At 32.4% G+C, this 16,831-nt stretch overlaps 2 protein-coding genes across 2 annotated transcripts; one reads left to right on the plus strand and one right to left on the minus strand.

Moving 5' to 3' along the window:
* The first annotated feature begins 694 nt into the window (after window positions 1-694).
* Window positions 695-7,497, plus strand: LOC143081037 (atrial natriuretic peptide receptor 2-like). Its single transcript, XM_076257273.1, has 5 exons — window positions 695-954; window positions 1,657-1,871; window positions 3,908-4,006; window positions 5,479-5,570; window positions 6,668-7,497. The coding sequence occupies exons 1-5, from the start codon at window positions 695-697 to the stop codon at window positions 6,725-6,727; spliced, it is 726 nt and encodes a 241-aa protein (XP_076113388.1). The 3' UTR covers window positions 6,728-7,497.
* A 4,407-nt stretch (window positions 7,498-11,904) lies between these two features.
* Window positions 11,905-13,011, minus strand: LOC143081038 (antithrombin-III-like). The gene has a single exon (XM_076257274.1). The coding sequence runs from the start codon at window positions 12,907-12,909 to the stop codon at window positions 11,905-11,907; it is 1,005 nt and encodes a 334-aa protein (XP_076113389.1). The 5' UTR covers window positions 12,910-13,011.
* Window positions 13,012-16,831: the final 3,820 nt, after the last annotated feature.

Here is a 16,831-nt window from a genome sequence, read left to right on the forward strand (position 1 = left end):
TTATTGGACAGTAGAAGATTTGCTATCATCGCTAGCTGATCATAGAAGGTATGTTGAGAACAGATCTATAAATATTCTCAATAATTTAGACTATTATACTACAATTACTCATGCCTTGTTGAGGTATATAGTTCAGTCTATTACTCCATCGGATAATGCAGCAGTACAACAGATGGTGGTGGCTACTGAAGCTCTATTATCATTGGCAGATGACATAGGGATACAAAGAGCTCTTGGGACGACATTTTTTACATCTTGTGGATGGCAATCTACAGAAATAGAGACATACTATATGACATTACATGGACGGTCATCGGCGTTTTTAGACACAGCAATACATCATCATGGGAACATTGAAACACAAGTCAGAGAAAAGATGCAAAACTCTGCTTACTTGTCATATTTTGCCGATCAATATTATTCATTTGAATTGTTTAAGGATTATACAAATATTTGTTCCAATACGTCACAGTCTGAGAGAGAAACTAAAAGTATAGAATGGTTTAGTAATATGACAATATTCATTGATATATTTTTCGAAATTCGACAAGCTATTAACACAGATATACAATCTTTTTCAGAAGCTATACAAATAGTTGCCCAGTTTGAGTTTAATCTCTTTCTATCTACTTTGATAGCTGTTGTAACAGTTAGCGCTATTTTGTTTACATCGTATGTGTACTCTGTTGCCAAAATGACAGGAAATTTATTAAAGTTTGCTGAGAAAATTAAACGAAAGACCGACAAGATAGCAACAGAGAAAAACAAGACTGATGTTTTACTTTATCAGATGTTACCAAAACAAATTGTAATAAATTTGAAAACAGGGACGTCTTCTATTGCGGAATTTTTCAATGAAGTGACAATATACTTTAGTGATATTGTAGACTTTACGCAACTAGGAGCTGAAAGTAGCCCAATTGAAATTGTTAACCTACTAAATGACTTATACAGGTATGTTTATTCTTAACTTTTATAAAATGACGTGCTACAAAAATTTAGAAATCCAGTAAAACTTTATCAAAAACTGATTAATAAAACTGAATAGGTAAATGTAGAAATAATGATTTTACTCTGAATGGAATAAAAGGTTAAATAATATCTCCAAGAAAAAATCAAAACGTAATCCTCTTATCTAATGACAAAATCAAAAGCTCAACACCATTTCACAAACTTTTAGTTTATAGCTTATACAAAATTGATCAAATGACTAAAATATTTCAACAGCTTATTAATGTCTGGCGTATATACAAAATTTAGTCCTGGTATCTATGATGAGATTATTTAATTCCACAGTTATTCATCAACTCAAAATAATCTCACACAAGTGTGTATTGTTTATTACCAGAATGTTGCAGTCGATAAAAAAAGAAAATTGTCAGTTGTGCTCTGATATTTGGTCCATGTTTTGGGTTTCTTTCGGTCAACTTTTTAACGATTGATATCTTAAAGTTTAAATACACAACTATGAGTGTAACCTACCCATTATAATTACAGTGTTAACGTAATGATTAATTGATTGTTGTTTGTTTGAAATCCAGTTGCAAATAAAACACGCATGTACATGTACGAACACTGTAAACGTAGAACTTGCACCAATTTCCTCTTTTATTTTTTTTCAATTTTACCCAATACATGTATATGTTGTTATTGCAGTTTATTTGACGAATGTATAGATAAGTATGATGTTTATAAAGTGGAAACGATTGGTGATTCTTACATGGTTGCCAGTGGTGTACCGACACCTAACGGATGGAATCATGCTCCGGAAATAGCATTAATGGCCTTGAGAATCCGACAGGAAGTCAACGGGTATGATATACCACATATGCCGGGTAGAACTTTGAAGATAAGAATTGGACTTCATTCAGGTTGGTTCAAAAAGATTTTTGTATTCAATGTTTCATTGGGTTGCTATTTCATTGACATATACTCGACATTAGTTTTAATTCATTTGATTGAAGTCATATAAAATTTAAATTAAAACAATGATGCATATTTTTTTTTATAACTAATTGGCTTCTATTTATCATAAAACTTATGTACATATACTTTTTTTCTCAAGACAATTATATAATTTGTCCAAATTTTAAAGATTTGTTTTAATTGTTTATTGATGGTTTACTTATAAAAAAAAATAACGGTACTAATTTTCTTGCACCAGATGCGCATTTCGACAATACATGTCTCTTCAGTGATGCTCGTGGCCAAAATATTTGAAATCCAAAGCTTATATAAAAGATGAAGAGCTATAATCCAAAAGGTCCAAAAAGTAAAGCCAAATCCGTGAAAGGAATCAGAGCTTTTATAAGGTGACAATCGGTAAACATCGGTTTTAAAACACGACAACCAATTAGCTGCCATATTTTCACATCATAATAGACCGAGAGAAAATTATTTTGACGATTATACGATATAAATGCGTAACAAAATGACAAAAACGTGCACAGTTGACTTAGTTTATGATATGTACATGCATTGGTTCAAGAATTGGATAAACATTATTTTTCATCAGTTACTCGTTTCAGATGACTTTAAGAATGGCATGTTTATATTGTATTTGTAAAATGCACGTGGATTTAAAAAGAAACTCTTTATATATCCAGTTCTTCGGTTGTTCAAAAATGTTTGTTATGTAATCTCCCGTATTCATTAAAGTTTGATTTATCTATATATAGTCTATGTTACGTTAAAGGTTTTGTTTAAATAATCTAAAGATTTTAAAGTAAACTTTGATTTTAACGGTAAGAGTATATATCTTGATCTTCAAATATGTTTTCATCGGTAGTTACTTTAGAATTTCAGATATTGTTTATATTCTTTATTGTCTTTCTGTGGTTTTTGTATAACTGTTGACGGAATATGTGGCTGCTATGTTAGCGTTATCATTTGTTTCTGATATTTCAAGATTTACTTGAGTTTTCTAGTTGCAGGACTTGTATTTCGCTTTATATATTTTTTTAAATTACCGTACGTAATGTTATGCCACATACAAGAAATTTCTAATAATTAGCTTACAAAAGGACCTTCTGATAATGCCAAATAACAGTTACAAAAAAGCGAAGCTAGAATCACCTGGTTAGAAATAAAACTAGTTAAACGATAGGCTTAGCTAAAAACGTATTGATTATAATGGGCATCAGTTATCCAATGAGCTAAGATGGTAAAAACATAGGTTCTGAAATGTTTTTTTCTTCTTCGAAACAGATTAAGTTTGACATTTGTTAACATTTAATGTTTCATTGAGCTGGATATGACATTTTAACTTAGTGTTAGTCTGCGCCATGCATTCATAGAAGAAACGCTTCTCCTGTCAAACCACCCACTATTGTTTCTTTTGAAGTTAATGGTTTTCCCTCAGATGTTGCCACATGTGGAGGTTTGTTTTGCTCAGTCTTTACTTTTCTATGTTTTATCTTGTGTACTATTATTTGTCTGTTTGTCTTACTTTTCTTTAGTCATGGCGTTGTCAGTTTATTTTTAATCTATGAGTTTGACTGTCCCTCTGGTATCTTTCGGCCTCTTTTTTTTGTTTTTAACCTTCAAATTAAATTCTTCGATTTATGAGACTTGGAAAAACCCAACATGTATATTTCGATTCAAAATATATCTAAAAAGATGTCAATGCGTTTGCTAATTTCTATCTTCACAGAAAGCTATATGTTAATCACTATTTACATCTACAACAAGAGAGTGACATCAGAACCGTGAGATGTCTGCATTAAAATCTAAAGTTAATGTTAACTTGCTCATGTATACATCAAATTAACTTAATTCTTTTACTTAGTTAATTTAAATATATTTGCAATCTCAGGAACCAAATAATAGTTCTTTTCACACCGCCTACTTTATAGTAATACTATGTTTTATTATTATTACTTATTTAATATCCATTGGTATATTTCAGGACCATGCGTTGCTGGATGTGTTGGCACTAAAATGCCAAGATATTGTCTGTTTGGTGACACAGTCAATACAGCATCTAGAATGCAGTCTTTCGGCATCGGTAAGCCTACATTTAGTATGTATTGAAATTACCTAGCGTCTTAAAAGAACTCATACGTTCATTAAACATGTTTTGGAGTATTTGTGATTTAGAAAACAGACCATATATAAAAGAAAGACTCAAAATCGGGTTAATGTCTTGCAAAACACGAATAAAGGGCTAGCGATTTGACTACTGTCTTCATCTCAAAGTCAAGGTCTTTAACTCGGATCAAAATATATCTCTTCGACAAGATAACAACGATCGCTAGCAACGCTTTGGATTACCTTTGCTGCAAACGTTAAAAAAAGCATAGATTAAGGATTACTTGTCATACACCACACCGATCAGGGTTGATTGAATGTGTGTACATTACGGTCTAACAATAGTATAGCTTACTTTTGAACATTTAAGCACACCATCTAGTAAAGATAGTACAAAACTTTGAGTAATCTTACAAAATAGATTCAAAGCCCAAACTATATTTTTTCTCTTTCGGATGAAAGTTCTTTAGTATTTTCTTTGGGTGTTCATAAATTGACAATTTTTCATAAACACGTATGCGATACTGCATCGAAGCTGTAATTAGATCTGACCAATAAGGCAATATATTGGTTTTATGGACGTATGTATAGTTGTTATAAAATATAATGAGAAGGATATTTAGAATGGCAGGTGATATTTAAAATGATTAGGTATTGTATTCCTTTCGAGATCCATAACTGTTGACGGAATATGTGGCTGCTATGTTAGCGTTATCATTCGTTTCTGATATTTCAAAATTTACTTGAGTTTTCTAGTTGCAGGACTTGTATTTCGCTTTATATATTTTTTAAATTACTGTACGTAATGTTATGCCACATACATGAAATTTCTAATAATTAGCTTACAAAAGGACCTTCTGATAATGCCAAATAACAGTTACAAAAAAGCGAAGCTAGAATCACCTGGTTAGAAATAAAACTAGTTAAACGTTAGGCTTAGCTAAAAACGTATTGATTATAATGGGCATCAGTTATCCGATGAGCTAAGATGGTAAAAACATAGGTTCTGAAATGTTTTTTTCTTCTTCGAAACAGATTAAGTTTGACATTTGTTAACATTTAATGTTTCATTGAGCTGGATATGACATTTTAACTTAGTGTTAGTCTGCGCCATGCATTCATAGAAGAAACGCTGCTACTGTCAAACCACCCACTATTGTTTCTTTTGAAGTTAATGGTTTTCCCTTCTTCGGTGGGGTTCGTAGCAATCATTCTTAAATTTCGATGAAGTATTTTAGGACTTGTTTATCGTTTCGTCGCTTTCGATTTTAGTTATACAAGGCGATTTTGTTTTTCTTCGAATTATGGATTTTTAATATTACCTTTGCATCTTCTGTCTCTATTCTATACAAATCATTGAAGTCGGCCATTTATGTATGAATAGTTTTAACTTTTCTTTTATGAGGCCATGTGAATTGTTGTAATAAAATTATTTTCATTTTATCTTAGGTGGAAAGATACATATAAGTAGTGTCACACAAGAAATCCTGAGCCATCATGGGAATTTTATAACAGAGTTCAGAGGTCTTATTGATGTTAAGGTAATAATGTATGCTACTTGTTATGTACTTGCAAGCAAATATTCCTTTCCCCGAGTACAATCATTCCAATGTTTTTTCATGTGATTTGACGGAGCTTACGTTTATTTTGCAAAAGATCAGCATATTTGAAGATGTACATATGTAATAAGATTGATTACCGTTATAATTATTATTACTGATTTTTAATCGCCTATAATTAGTGCTATCAAACAGATTTACAAAGGAACTGAGGGTACGACATGGAATGAATAGAATATATAGTTTAAAATTTTTAGCACTTGTATGAGCTTTAGCAGAGAATCTTATAGGTTGTTGTAGTATTCTGTTTAAAACATTCCGATTGTGAGATTTATTTTAAACGTGATTCAGAAAAATGATACATTAAAAAATTACTTAAACACTTTTTCTTATTCACAACTTACTTTCCCAGTGCACCCCCTATTCCCCTAAAAAGCATTCGGGATATAAGGTAGAAAAAAGTATGGCTAAACAATATATAATAATGACATATGCATACGTTTTGAACGGCCGTGTCTTTTTGTCTATTTTGCGAATACACATATATTATTTACACGTTTTAACTAGATCAATTACCATTACTCTGGACACTAAATTGATAGGTTTATTCCAAAACACCTGTCTATAGATGGCCTGGTCTATGATGAGCGAGCCAATTAAACTCCGTTCAGTTAAGTGAAATAAATCAAGTAAAAAATACATGTTTGGTTTTAAAAATATGTGACTTGTCAATTCCCGATAACGAACAATTCAGAAAAGAGCTAGGATGAACTAAATTTATTTTTTTGTATTCCAATTCATTTCAAATATCAAATTAGAGAAATATAGGTACATCAAATATGTTGTTTGTTATTTGTTACGAGACTTCAGTTCGAAACTGAATCTCTCGTCATTCTTTAGAAAAGAAGCACGACTATTTTGTTAGAATTCGGTCCCGAAAAGACATATATTGTTGAAATGCGCATCAGGTGCAGTAATATTTGTGTCGATGATTCAATTAGGTTCATTGGTGGTTGCAGCTAGGGAGTAACACTAGACTAAGATGAAATTCTACACTAACAATCTGTGTATCTTTATAGGGAAAAGGACAAATGGCTACCTATTGGTTGGAGGAATTCCAAGTTGCAAAACATGTATAAATCATTCAATACATCTTTCATTACGTTCTCAAATATCAGAGAATCGCACGTGAGAGACATACCAACCAAGAGAAAGCTGTAAACAAAATCAGACAAGTGCCTAGTCATGTGTAATGTTTGTTCACTATTTGTGTTTTATAGTAATGTATTTTTTTGTAGATAATTGCGTATTAAACATTCATATGCATATTTGAAGATAAAAAAATTACAATGTACTATAAATTACTGCAAAATAATAGAAAATGATCAGATGAACAAATAAAAACACGTTCATTTTATATTTATTTCACGCAAATAACAAATTGCATACGGAGAAATGTTGTATTAATGATATAGCCTGGTCTGTCAAACACAATTTCTACTCCATCAAATTAGGTATCTGCTTAAAGAAAAAAAACCAAATAGCACTTGATGAATTACTTTCGACAGAAGCGCTTCTCTATATCTGCCTCCATAAGAAATAGTAATTTCACAATGAAAAATAAAAACCAAGGCTGATAAGTTATCGAATTTAAACGGGAAAAATGAGGGTTTATCAAGGCGTAAAACAAGAAATACCAAAACATATAAAGGAAATAATGTTTCCTATCAATTGACAGCACACAGTTTATTCGGAAATGCCAGCGACCAACTTCGCAGGACATACAATATGGACTTCTCACTAGATATAAAACGATATAAAGCAACAGTTATTTTAGTCTTTTTTGTAACATAAAACTTTTGATTCCTTATATATATAGTTATGATTTTACCTTATCCTTGACGTTTGTGTAATACAACCTTTAATGAATAAAACTATCAACCAACTGTGGTAATTTTTTTTTAATCAATTTTTCATCATCCATGATACTAAAGTAAAATAAATAATTAGATGAAGAATTGCGGGAATTTGAAGAAACAGTCAGATCTATTGACTGCACCTCTATTATAAAAATCAGTAAACCATGCTTTGTTTTATAGTAGCCATCATTTCCGTTACAATGGTTTAAAGACATTTCTGGGCTTTTTATAGCTTGCTGTTAGGTGTAAACCAAGGTTCCGTGTTAAAGACCGTACTTTGACCTATAATGGTTTACTTTTACAAATTGTGACTTATACAGAGAGTTGTCTCATTTACACTCATGCCGCATCTTCTTATATCTGACGCGATGACCAACACAGATTGAAGCAGGCGATATGCATAGAAGAGATAATACAATTATATATAATTTGGCTTATATATTTAATCTTCCTATTTAAGCCTTTTCATTGACAGGTTTGCTTTTTTCGTGACTATCTTATTTTGATGGTGTTAACTTTGTGAATAATATGATATATCAATTGGATGTTCAGATAGATATATGGTGTCAACAAACTAGTGAGAAATGCAAGGAAATATTAATTTATGTTTGTGTAATAAATATATGATATTGTCAGCTTCAGAAAAATTGTTAGTATGTTCGGGTACACTTGATACACTTACATTTTCATAATCTAATTTCTATCCACTCTACTGATTGGTAGCGATTTCGACTAGTAGTAAAACAAAACAAAAAAATCTCAAAAATACTGAAATCAGAAGAAGATTCTAATAGGAAAGTCCCTAATCAAATGGCAAAATCAAAAGTTCAAACACATCAATCGAATGAAAAACAAATGTCATATTTCCGACTTGATACAGACATTTTCTTATGTAGAAAATGGTGGTTTAAACCTGATTTTAAAGCTTGATAATCCCCTTTCTTGTATGACAGGCTCATCAAATTCCATTATATTGACAACCTCGTGTAAACAAAACAAACAGACAAAATAGGCAAAAAGATCAAAATTAGGGATACAGTAGTCAACCTTATGTTATACTCCTTATCACTATAAAATCAAGCAAAGATGTTCAATATATGTATCAAAATTCTGATCACAAACGTTATAAAAAAACGAGATCAATCCAGGAAACTAATACCCAAAATTGACACTTCAAATGGTCTCCAATTTTACTTGCTATGGTCTACATGTTTCACATGAATGCAAGGCGAAACATGTAGCCCATAGCAAATGAAATTGAGACCATTTGAAGTGTTGTTGTCAATTTTGAGTATTATTTTAATGTTGCATTCATTTGCAAAATTTCACAATTCTGCATACTAAGGTATCCACTTCAGGTACTATCGAAATTATTCACACAGGCGTTGGTTCGTAAAAGGGAGTTTAATCCAGGAAACTGTTAAACGCTGACAAAAAATGTAAATCATGCAGCAAACGAAAAATAAAATGTACAATTGCACCAAATTTCATTGAAAGTCTAATTTTACTCTTTGCAAGTTTTCGTCATATACACATTCTAAAGGTGTTGCTTATGAAATGATATGCATTACACTGAAAGTGTTCAACGGAAATACTTCTGCGTACAAAGAAATTACCAAAAAAAAAGATGGCTTGAATTGCCGTCGAAAAGCCTTCTTTTTTCAACAAAAACATTGTAAAACACAAAAACTGATATTATTCCTACCATAACGCCATGGATGAAAAATGCAGCGGGCTAAAGATTGAAATAGAAGGATATCATGGTAGTAGTGGTTTACTGGGTGGAATGTCTATGAATGATGATATTTAAACATATAAGAATAAACTTAACGTCAATGTGTAGGTTGTCACATGTGGAGCAGGATCTGCTTACCCTTCCTAAGCAGCTATGATCATCCACAGTATTTGTGGGATTCGTGTTGCATAGTCTTTAGTTTTCTATGTTGAGTCTTGTATACTATTGTTTTTCTGGTGTCTTTTTTCTTTTTCAACCATGTCGTTGTCAGTTTATTTTTGATCTATGATTTTAATTTGTTCCTCTGGTGTCTTTCTCCTCTCTTTTGTATTGGTAGTAAAAGGCGTAAAGAGAGGATAACGGTCTCCGGTTTTGTGAAAGTCCAAATGCTATCTTTTTGTAAATCAGAGCACCAAAGGTGCTTTAAGATTATCAATTCGCTACCAACACAGTATGAGGTAAATCAAAAAGCATGGGTGACATAAGAAACCTTTATCAATTGGTTAAACAAGCTTGACAAGAATGTTTTAACGTCAGCAACGGAAAATAGCAATGATAGAGGACAACTGCCCTGCCATCTGCACGTTAAAGGCTTGAAAAATATTAAGCTGGTTTCCTACCACATTTTGCAACCAGTTAGACGCATCCCTTTGACAAAGGTATCATTCTGAAGTTCACTTCCGCTGAGTCATGATAAAACTTATTCCAAGAACCGAGAGTAAAACAGAGTTAATTGTTACTATCCTAGATGCACTCCGATTTCTGCACCGAGCGTGGTTTCAGTCACTTCAGTGTTTTAAGATGACGACGTCGATGATATTCCACTAGCCCGTCTTGTAGGAATTAATTTCACAGAATACGACAGCTTCGACATTGATAATTCAATCACTAAGCCACTAACAAACGACGATATCATCAACAAGATAACTTCGACACTGAAAAAGACAGAAGGAGACAGTGACTTAGAGGATACGATAACGACAAAAAAAAACGCCCAAGGCTTGTCTGCCATGTGGAGTCATTATAATTCGTTGCATGCCAATGTAAACCACGAATTCCAATGTTCAACGTACTACACATTTTCTATAGGCTTTATATACAGAGATTGGCAAAATCACGAAATCAAATATCCACGAAAATGCCAGTTTTACTCAATCCACGAAAATTGGTACCCACGAACACAAATGAATCCACAGTACCAGTAATACATTGAAACTCAGGGCAACGAAGAAGGAAATCGGGCCTCAGCAGTATTTTTCCATGACTTGTTTCGCTTCCCGAGTTATTCTATAATCTATAGTGCATAACCACAACATAAGCAACTGTTCTAGACATGCAGATGTCAGTTTTTATATTCAGTGTTTCAAGGTGACGACGACGATGGTATTCCACTAGCCCGTCTTGTAAGAATTAATTTCACAGAACACAACAGCATCCACATTGAAAATTCACTAACTGAGCCACTAACAGACGAGTATATTATCAACAACATAATTTTGACCATGAAAGAAACAGAAGACAGTCACGAAGATGATACGATAACGATAGAAAACCCTTTCAAAGCTTATCCTCCAGTGATTACTGCAACGTACCAGTCATACTATGAAGTTTAGGACAACACAGAACAATAGCTACCACAACTCTCGCCAAGATCAACTGCTACTTCACCAGAAAACAGCTTGAAAGAAAGTTAATCATAAAGCAGACGACCCAGTGATCTTTCGGGACTTGTTTAATTTCACCAGTGATTCCATCATTGATAGTGAAAGCCCTTGGTAAATATTTTTGTATCGATTTTATTTGTTAATTTTTGTATTGTACTTGTGTGTTTAATTATTATGATGCAATTTATCTATAGCTAGTGCTTTCATTTCAAAGATACTGGTGAATGTATGTATTGTTTTTTATGAAAATAAATGTGATTAGATATCAAATGGTTGGTCTGAGTGACAATGAGCCACAATATTAAAAGTAAACTGCGGTCTTCAATATTTACTTACTAGATAATTCATTTGTTGGGTAAAGAATAAACTACGTTAAACTTGTTCACATTTTTATTTCTAGAAAGAAAAAATATGGAGACTGGATACACAATCATTAATTGACATACCGAAAAAAAAGTTACAATAATTAAAATATCTAGTTTACAGAAATGTCATACTGGTATTTTATACATTTCAAAGGAATGCAGTCACACTCGAGCTCGGATGAGACTAATTCATTCGTCCAGGCTGGTAGAGGTCGAATTAAGAAGATTTTACTGTATAATAAAATCACAAAATTGATCACAAGCTTGAGTTTGGCTTACAGAAGTTATACTTTTATTTGTATCTACATAATAGATTAAGGATGTATGCAAATAAGTTAATATAATACATCTAATGTATGCAAACATTCCAGTTCGGAATACAAACTTCTTGGAACACAAGGTTTTAATTACTTCATATCTAGCAACAAATTTACAAAATTGTTTTCAGTTATCTCATATCAAGATTAATTCTTTGATATGACACATAGTTCACATTAATATTTTCATTATTTTATTTGAACAAACCATTACTATTGTGATCAAATAGTACAGCCCTTGGATTTGCTTTAACTGCTATTGGTTGTAATCATTATTTTTTTTTAAGTAATGTCGTTTTGAGTATGTTAATACAATTTACCTGACTTTAGGATAGAAACGACCAATAAATAAAATAAGATCTGATTTGATATCTCTTACATAAAACAAAAAGGGTCTATTTGCCAAAAACAGTTGTGCGCCACTTCTAAATGCAATTCCAAAAGCAGTAGCTGCAGCGCCTTCTACACCTGCCTCGTTCACATTGAAGACAACTTTGTGAACAGCAATCTTAACATATAAATTTGGTGTCTTCTCAACAATAAGGTTGGTAAAGTTAGCTTTACCTGCTTCAAAAATATCAGTTACTGCAAGTTTAGGTAGTTCTTCCGTTAAATCAAATTCTGACTCTAACTTAAATTTTGGAATAAAGATATCAAATTGTTTTTTATTAAATCCAGAAGAAATATCCGATAAGAATTCCAATGATATTCTCGATTCAATATGCTTAAGCTCCACTTCTTTATCTGGTAAAATGAAGACCATATCAAAGTTTCCTCCCTTGAACGGTAATGCTATAGCAGTGAAGTCAAAGCCTTTATGAAATGAAACAATTAATCTTACGCTCATCATGTCAACTTCAATCGTTTTGTTGTTTGGGAGCAGAAAGTTTTGCTTGCTGGTTAATTTTGGTGAAAACTGTTTCTCCCAAGTCGCTTTAAAATACACTGCATTTATTATGAACATAACAGTGGCATCGTCTATCATATTGTCTTCGATCAAATTCTTAATTTTGCCGTTTGTCTGTTTCGACACCCATCTATTCATCACAAATGCAGATGCCTTGGGTCTTGTAAAATCCTTCAAACTGATATCGGCCCCAAAATATCGTTTTGCCTTCTTTCTTACATTTTGCAGTACTGTGAATCTGTCGTTTACAAATAATCTATTTGCACTAGCTAAACTTACATTTACTCCAGCTAGTCGAATTATATAGCTGTTCAGTGACTTGTAATATTTCAACTTCTCTTCCTCTGAAAATATGCTATTTTTAAAAAGAGCCGATGATATTTGTTGTTGTGACCGTCCCCTTGCACCCACCATTAACAATAGAAACGCCGCAGTGATACTATACGGTGATATACATACACTCTCCGTCTTATCTAATTCTCGATACAAAGATGTCGAGAATTCAATTAAACTGTGTCCATAGTTAACAGGAATTCCTGCCATCATATAGGCATCACCCAGTCCTGTTAAGTAGAAGACGCTAGACTGAAATAAATCTGACTGCAACTAAAACTTTATAAAGTATGTGCAAACAAGTGCAACATCTTAAGTGATTATAAAATAGGTTTAAAAAACTAATATTCACTTTGTGCTCAAGTAGACAATTAGACTAAACTTCTTAGCTTAACCAACAGTTGTTTTATTACTGTTGTATATTTGCTTATATGCGGAAAAATATAACACTTAAGTGAACATAATTAGGGTATTTGCATATTACAAATGGAAAAATATTCCAATTAATTTCGTTATCGTTTATAGATATAGAAATAATGAAACGTTGCAATGTACAGATTGTTGTATTGTTTTTTATTTACGTAAAATATTTTTGAATTATATATAAGATGCCTTACAGAATTTGATAACTGTCTGTAATTTGAACATTTCAAAAAAAGTAAAAAAAAACACCAATTCCGATACGGATAAACGTTCTCTTATAGGTACATCATCATCATGGTGCCTGATATGTTTATTTACAACGCTTGTTAATTGTTTTCAGTCGACATTCTTATGTGAATCAGCTGCATTCCTCTTCTTGCTGACTTTTTCTATTGTGCTTAACTTGTAATATACTGGAAGGGTATGCGGTTGTCATACAAGTGAGGGGGTATTCTAACTATAAAACGAGGTTTAACCACCCATTTTCTAGAAAAGGAAATACCTGTCCGAAGTCAGATATAAGACAGTTTGTTTTATTTATTTCGTTTGATACTTTTGAGTTTTAATTCTGCCACTTGTTGACTGACTGTCCGATTTGTTTTTTTCGGTCGAGTAAGGTATTTGGGTTATTTTACTTTTATGTAGAACCATACAAAATGTAGTTTAAATATTTGGTTCTAAAGAAGAATTATAAGAAGCTATAAGTATCATTTAGCTGTTCCGCTATAAAGATGATGTTCTTTCACTATATAGTTTAATATAAGTGTTTCAATATATTTTGTGTTGTTGAATGTTGCATACTCATACATGTCGTATATATGCGTTCGATTTATCCCCCTAATCTGGTTAACATGTCGTATATATGCGTTCGATTTATCCCCCTAATCTGGTTAACATGTCGTATATATGCGTTCGATTTATCCCCCTAATCTGGTTAACATGTCGTATATATGCGTTCGATTTATCCCCCTAATCTGGTTAAAAAGAACTTTTTGTGATTGTTACCTTTATCTGCGTGGTCTACGAATTACTGATATCTGCTTTCGTTCAAATAAAACAGCAATAATTCATTTGATTTGGTTGTTGTTTGGATTGTTATTTTAAAATCAGACATCGTTTTCCTGTGTATATCAGAAAATTGTTTTTTAACAGGAATTTCGTTGATATCACTCAATAGTGCTTTCCAATTCATAACATATGAATATCCTAAAAATGTCTATCTTTGTATAAATAGTTGAATATTTAAATTTAATGAGTTTATGGATGAAACACTTCGGCTCCATGTCAACAGACGTTTTCCATTTAAAGGCATGTTATCTGAATACCTCATCATTCTTTCGTTTAGTGTCGAGCTTGTGAACCCGACATTGTATGTAATTGATAGGTTTCATGGACTATCTGTTTACCCTAAAGGTAAAATTAAAAAGGTTAAATCCGTACAAATTTACAAAATGAAACGAAGGAGGGGAAACATGTTCCAGGCTTTAGACAGTCATTGTCCGAAGTAAATGGTTGGTTAAACCTGGTTTTATAGTGAACTTAACTTCCACTTGTATGGTAATTGTTCATAGTTCATTAATATTGACAAAAAGTGGGTGTACAAACGAAACATACATAATAGGTAAATGTGAAAATAATTGGGATCCAGCTGCCGAAATTGTGTAAAAAAAGGTAAACGATACCAAAGGTACATTTAAACTTATAAGTCATCAATAAACCGAAAACGGGCTGAAAAGTAAAAAAATACCAACAGACAAAGAAAAGTACACACAACACAATATAGAAAGTAAACACTGAGCAACACAGACCTTATTCCGTATCAACTTCAAAAGAAATACACGATGGTCTTGAAGTAGAGATTCTGGGTACTGACGTTATTTATCATTTAAATAACGTGTTATACTGTTTTTCTATTTGTCTTTATGAATATTAATTTTACTGTTTAGTCTGTTTTTGTTGACATCCATATGACGTGGCTCTTTATTTATACACCCGTCATTGTACTATTGTAAATTTGTGTATTCTTGTCTTTAATTTTTGCTTACATGCTTGTTCTATATGCAATATTGAGCTTCTTGGTTACATAATTGATTGTTTTATAGTGATTAAGATAATAACACAATGTTGACTGTTCCAGACATATTTTAGACATTTTTACCTATTATATGGATGTAGGAAGATGTGGTATGAGTGCCAATAAGACAACTCTCCATCCAAGCAACAATAATGTCTGTTTGTTTTGTGCACACGGCGTTTTCAATATTATGGAACTATATACGACTGTCATACAAGTGAAAGCTTGGTTTAAAACCAGGACTATATCCACCTTTTCTTTATAAGAAAATTCCTGTACCAAGTAAGGGATATGACAGTTGTTATCCATTCATTTCATGTGTTTGAGATATTGATTTTGCCATTTGATTAGGAACTTTCCTATTTGAATTTTTGACGGAGTTCAGTGTTTTTTGTGACCGAGTACTCGAGTACAGTTTTAGTACTCGGATACTCGTTTGCCTGTTATACATCTTAAGATATTATGATCGCTTCACATTTCCACTCCCTTTAGTTCCGTTGAAATATCACATTCGTAAAACTAAATAAAACAATTAAGAGCATACATATCTTTATCATGAGGCTTCTATTTGTTATAGTAGTACCAGCAAAGTTCTTTTCTTCCAAGGGAATGTTTTCGTGTGCACTACTTGTAACAAAAAAAATGGAAAGTCAACCAGTCTTTCGTCTGAAATTGTTGACCATATCATATTATTAAACAAGAACAAAATCAGAGTAACCTGCGGTAAACCATATGCAACTGATTGGAGACATTTTTAACGGTGTTTGTACACAGATCGATATTTTCATAGATTACTCATTAACTCATCACACAAGCCGTAAAACTTATCTTTGTTTGTTAATCAAGACTTCTATGTAAACGTGATTGATATGCGATTTACATTTACATTAATTTGATTACACAGTATTTGAAATTTAACTATAATTGTTTAATTTACAATTAAAAGAGGGACGAAAGATACCAAAGGGACAGTCAAACTCATAAATCTAAAACAAACTGACAACGCCATGGCTAAAAATGAAAAAAGACAAGCAGAAAAACAATAGTACACATGACACAACATAGAAAACCAAAGAATAGAAAACACGAACCCCACCAAAAACTAGGGGTGATCTCAGGTGCACCGGAAGGGTAAGCAGATCCTGCTCCACATGTGGCACCCGTCGTGTTGCTTTTGTGAATACAAATCCGGTAAATAGTCTAATTCGGTAGGTCACATTCATGAAAGGGAAGGGGATTGTAGTTACGACGTAAGGAACATATCCGATATCATTTGTGAAACGGTTATTCCAAAACATAGGCGAATATATGAGAGCGGCATTCAAACTCAAAAGTTGAAAAACTCCTGACAACGTCGTGGCTAAAAAAAAGAAAATCAGACAAACGAATGGTGCCAAATAAAACCAAACAACACAAAACAAGTAAGACTGAGAGGCACGAAAAAGCACAAGTAATTTGAAGACCAATATTCTTGATGACAAATTAATGGACAAGTCGTATCATAAA

Source organism: Mytilus galloprovincialis, chromosome 6 (genome assembly GCF_965363235.1).
Source record: "Mytilus galloprovincialis chromosome 6, xbMytGall1.hap1.1, whole genome shotgun sequence".
In the NCBI taxonomy this organism is placed as follows: Eukaryota; Metazoa; Mollusca; class Bivalvia; order Mytilida; family Mytilidae; genus Mytilus; species Mytilus galloprovincialis.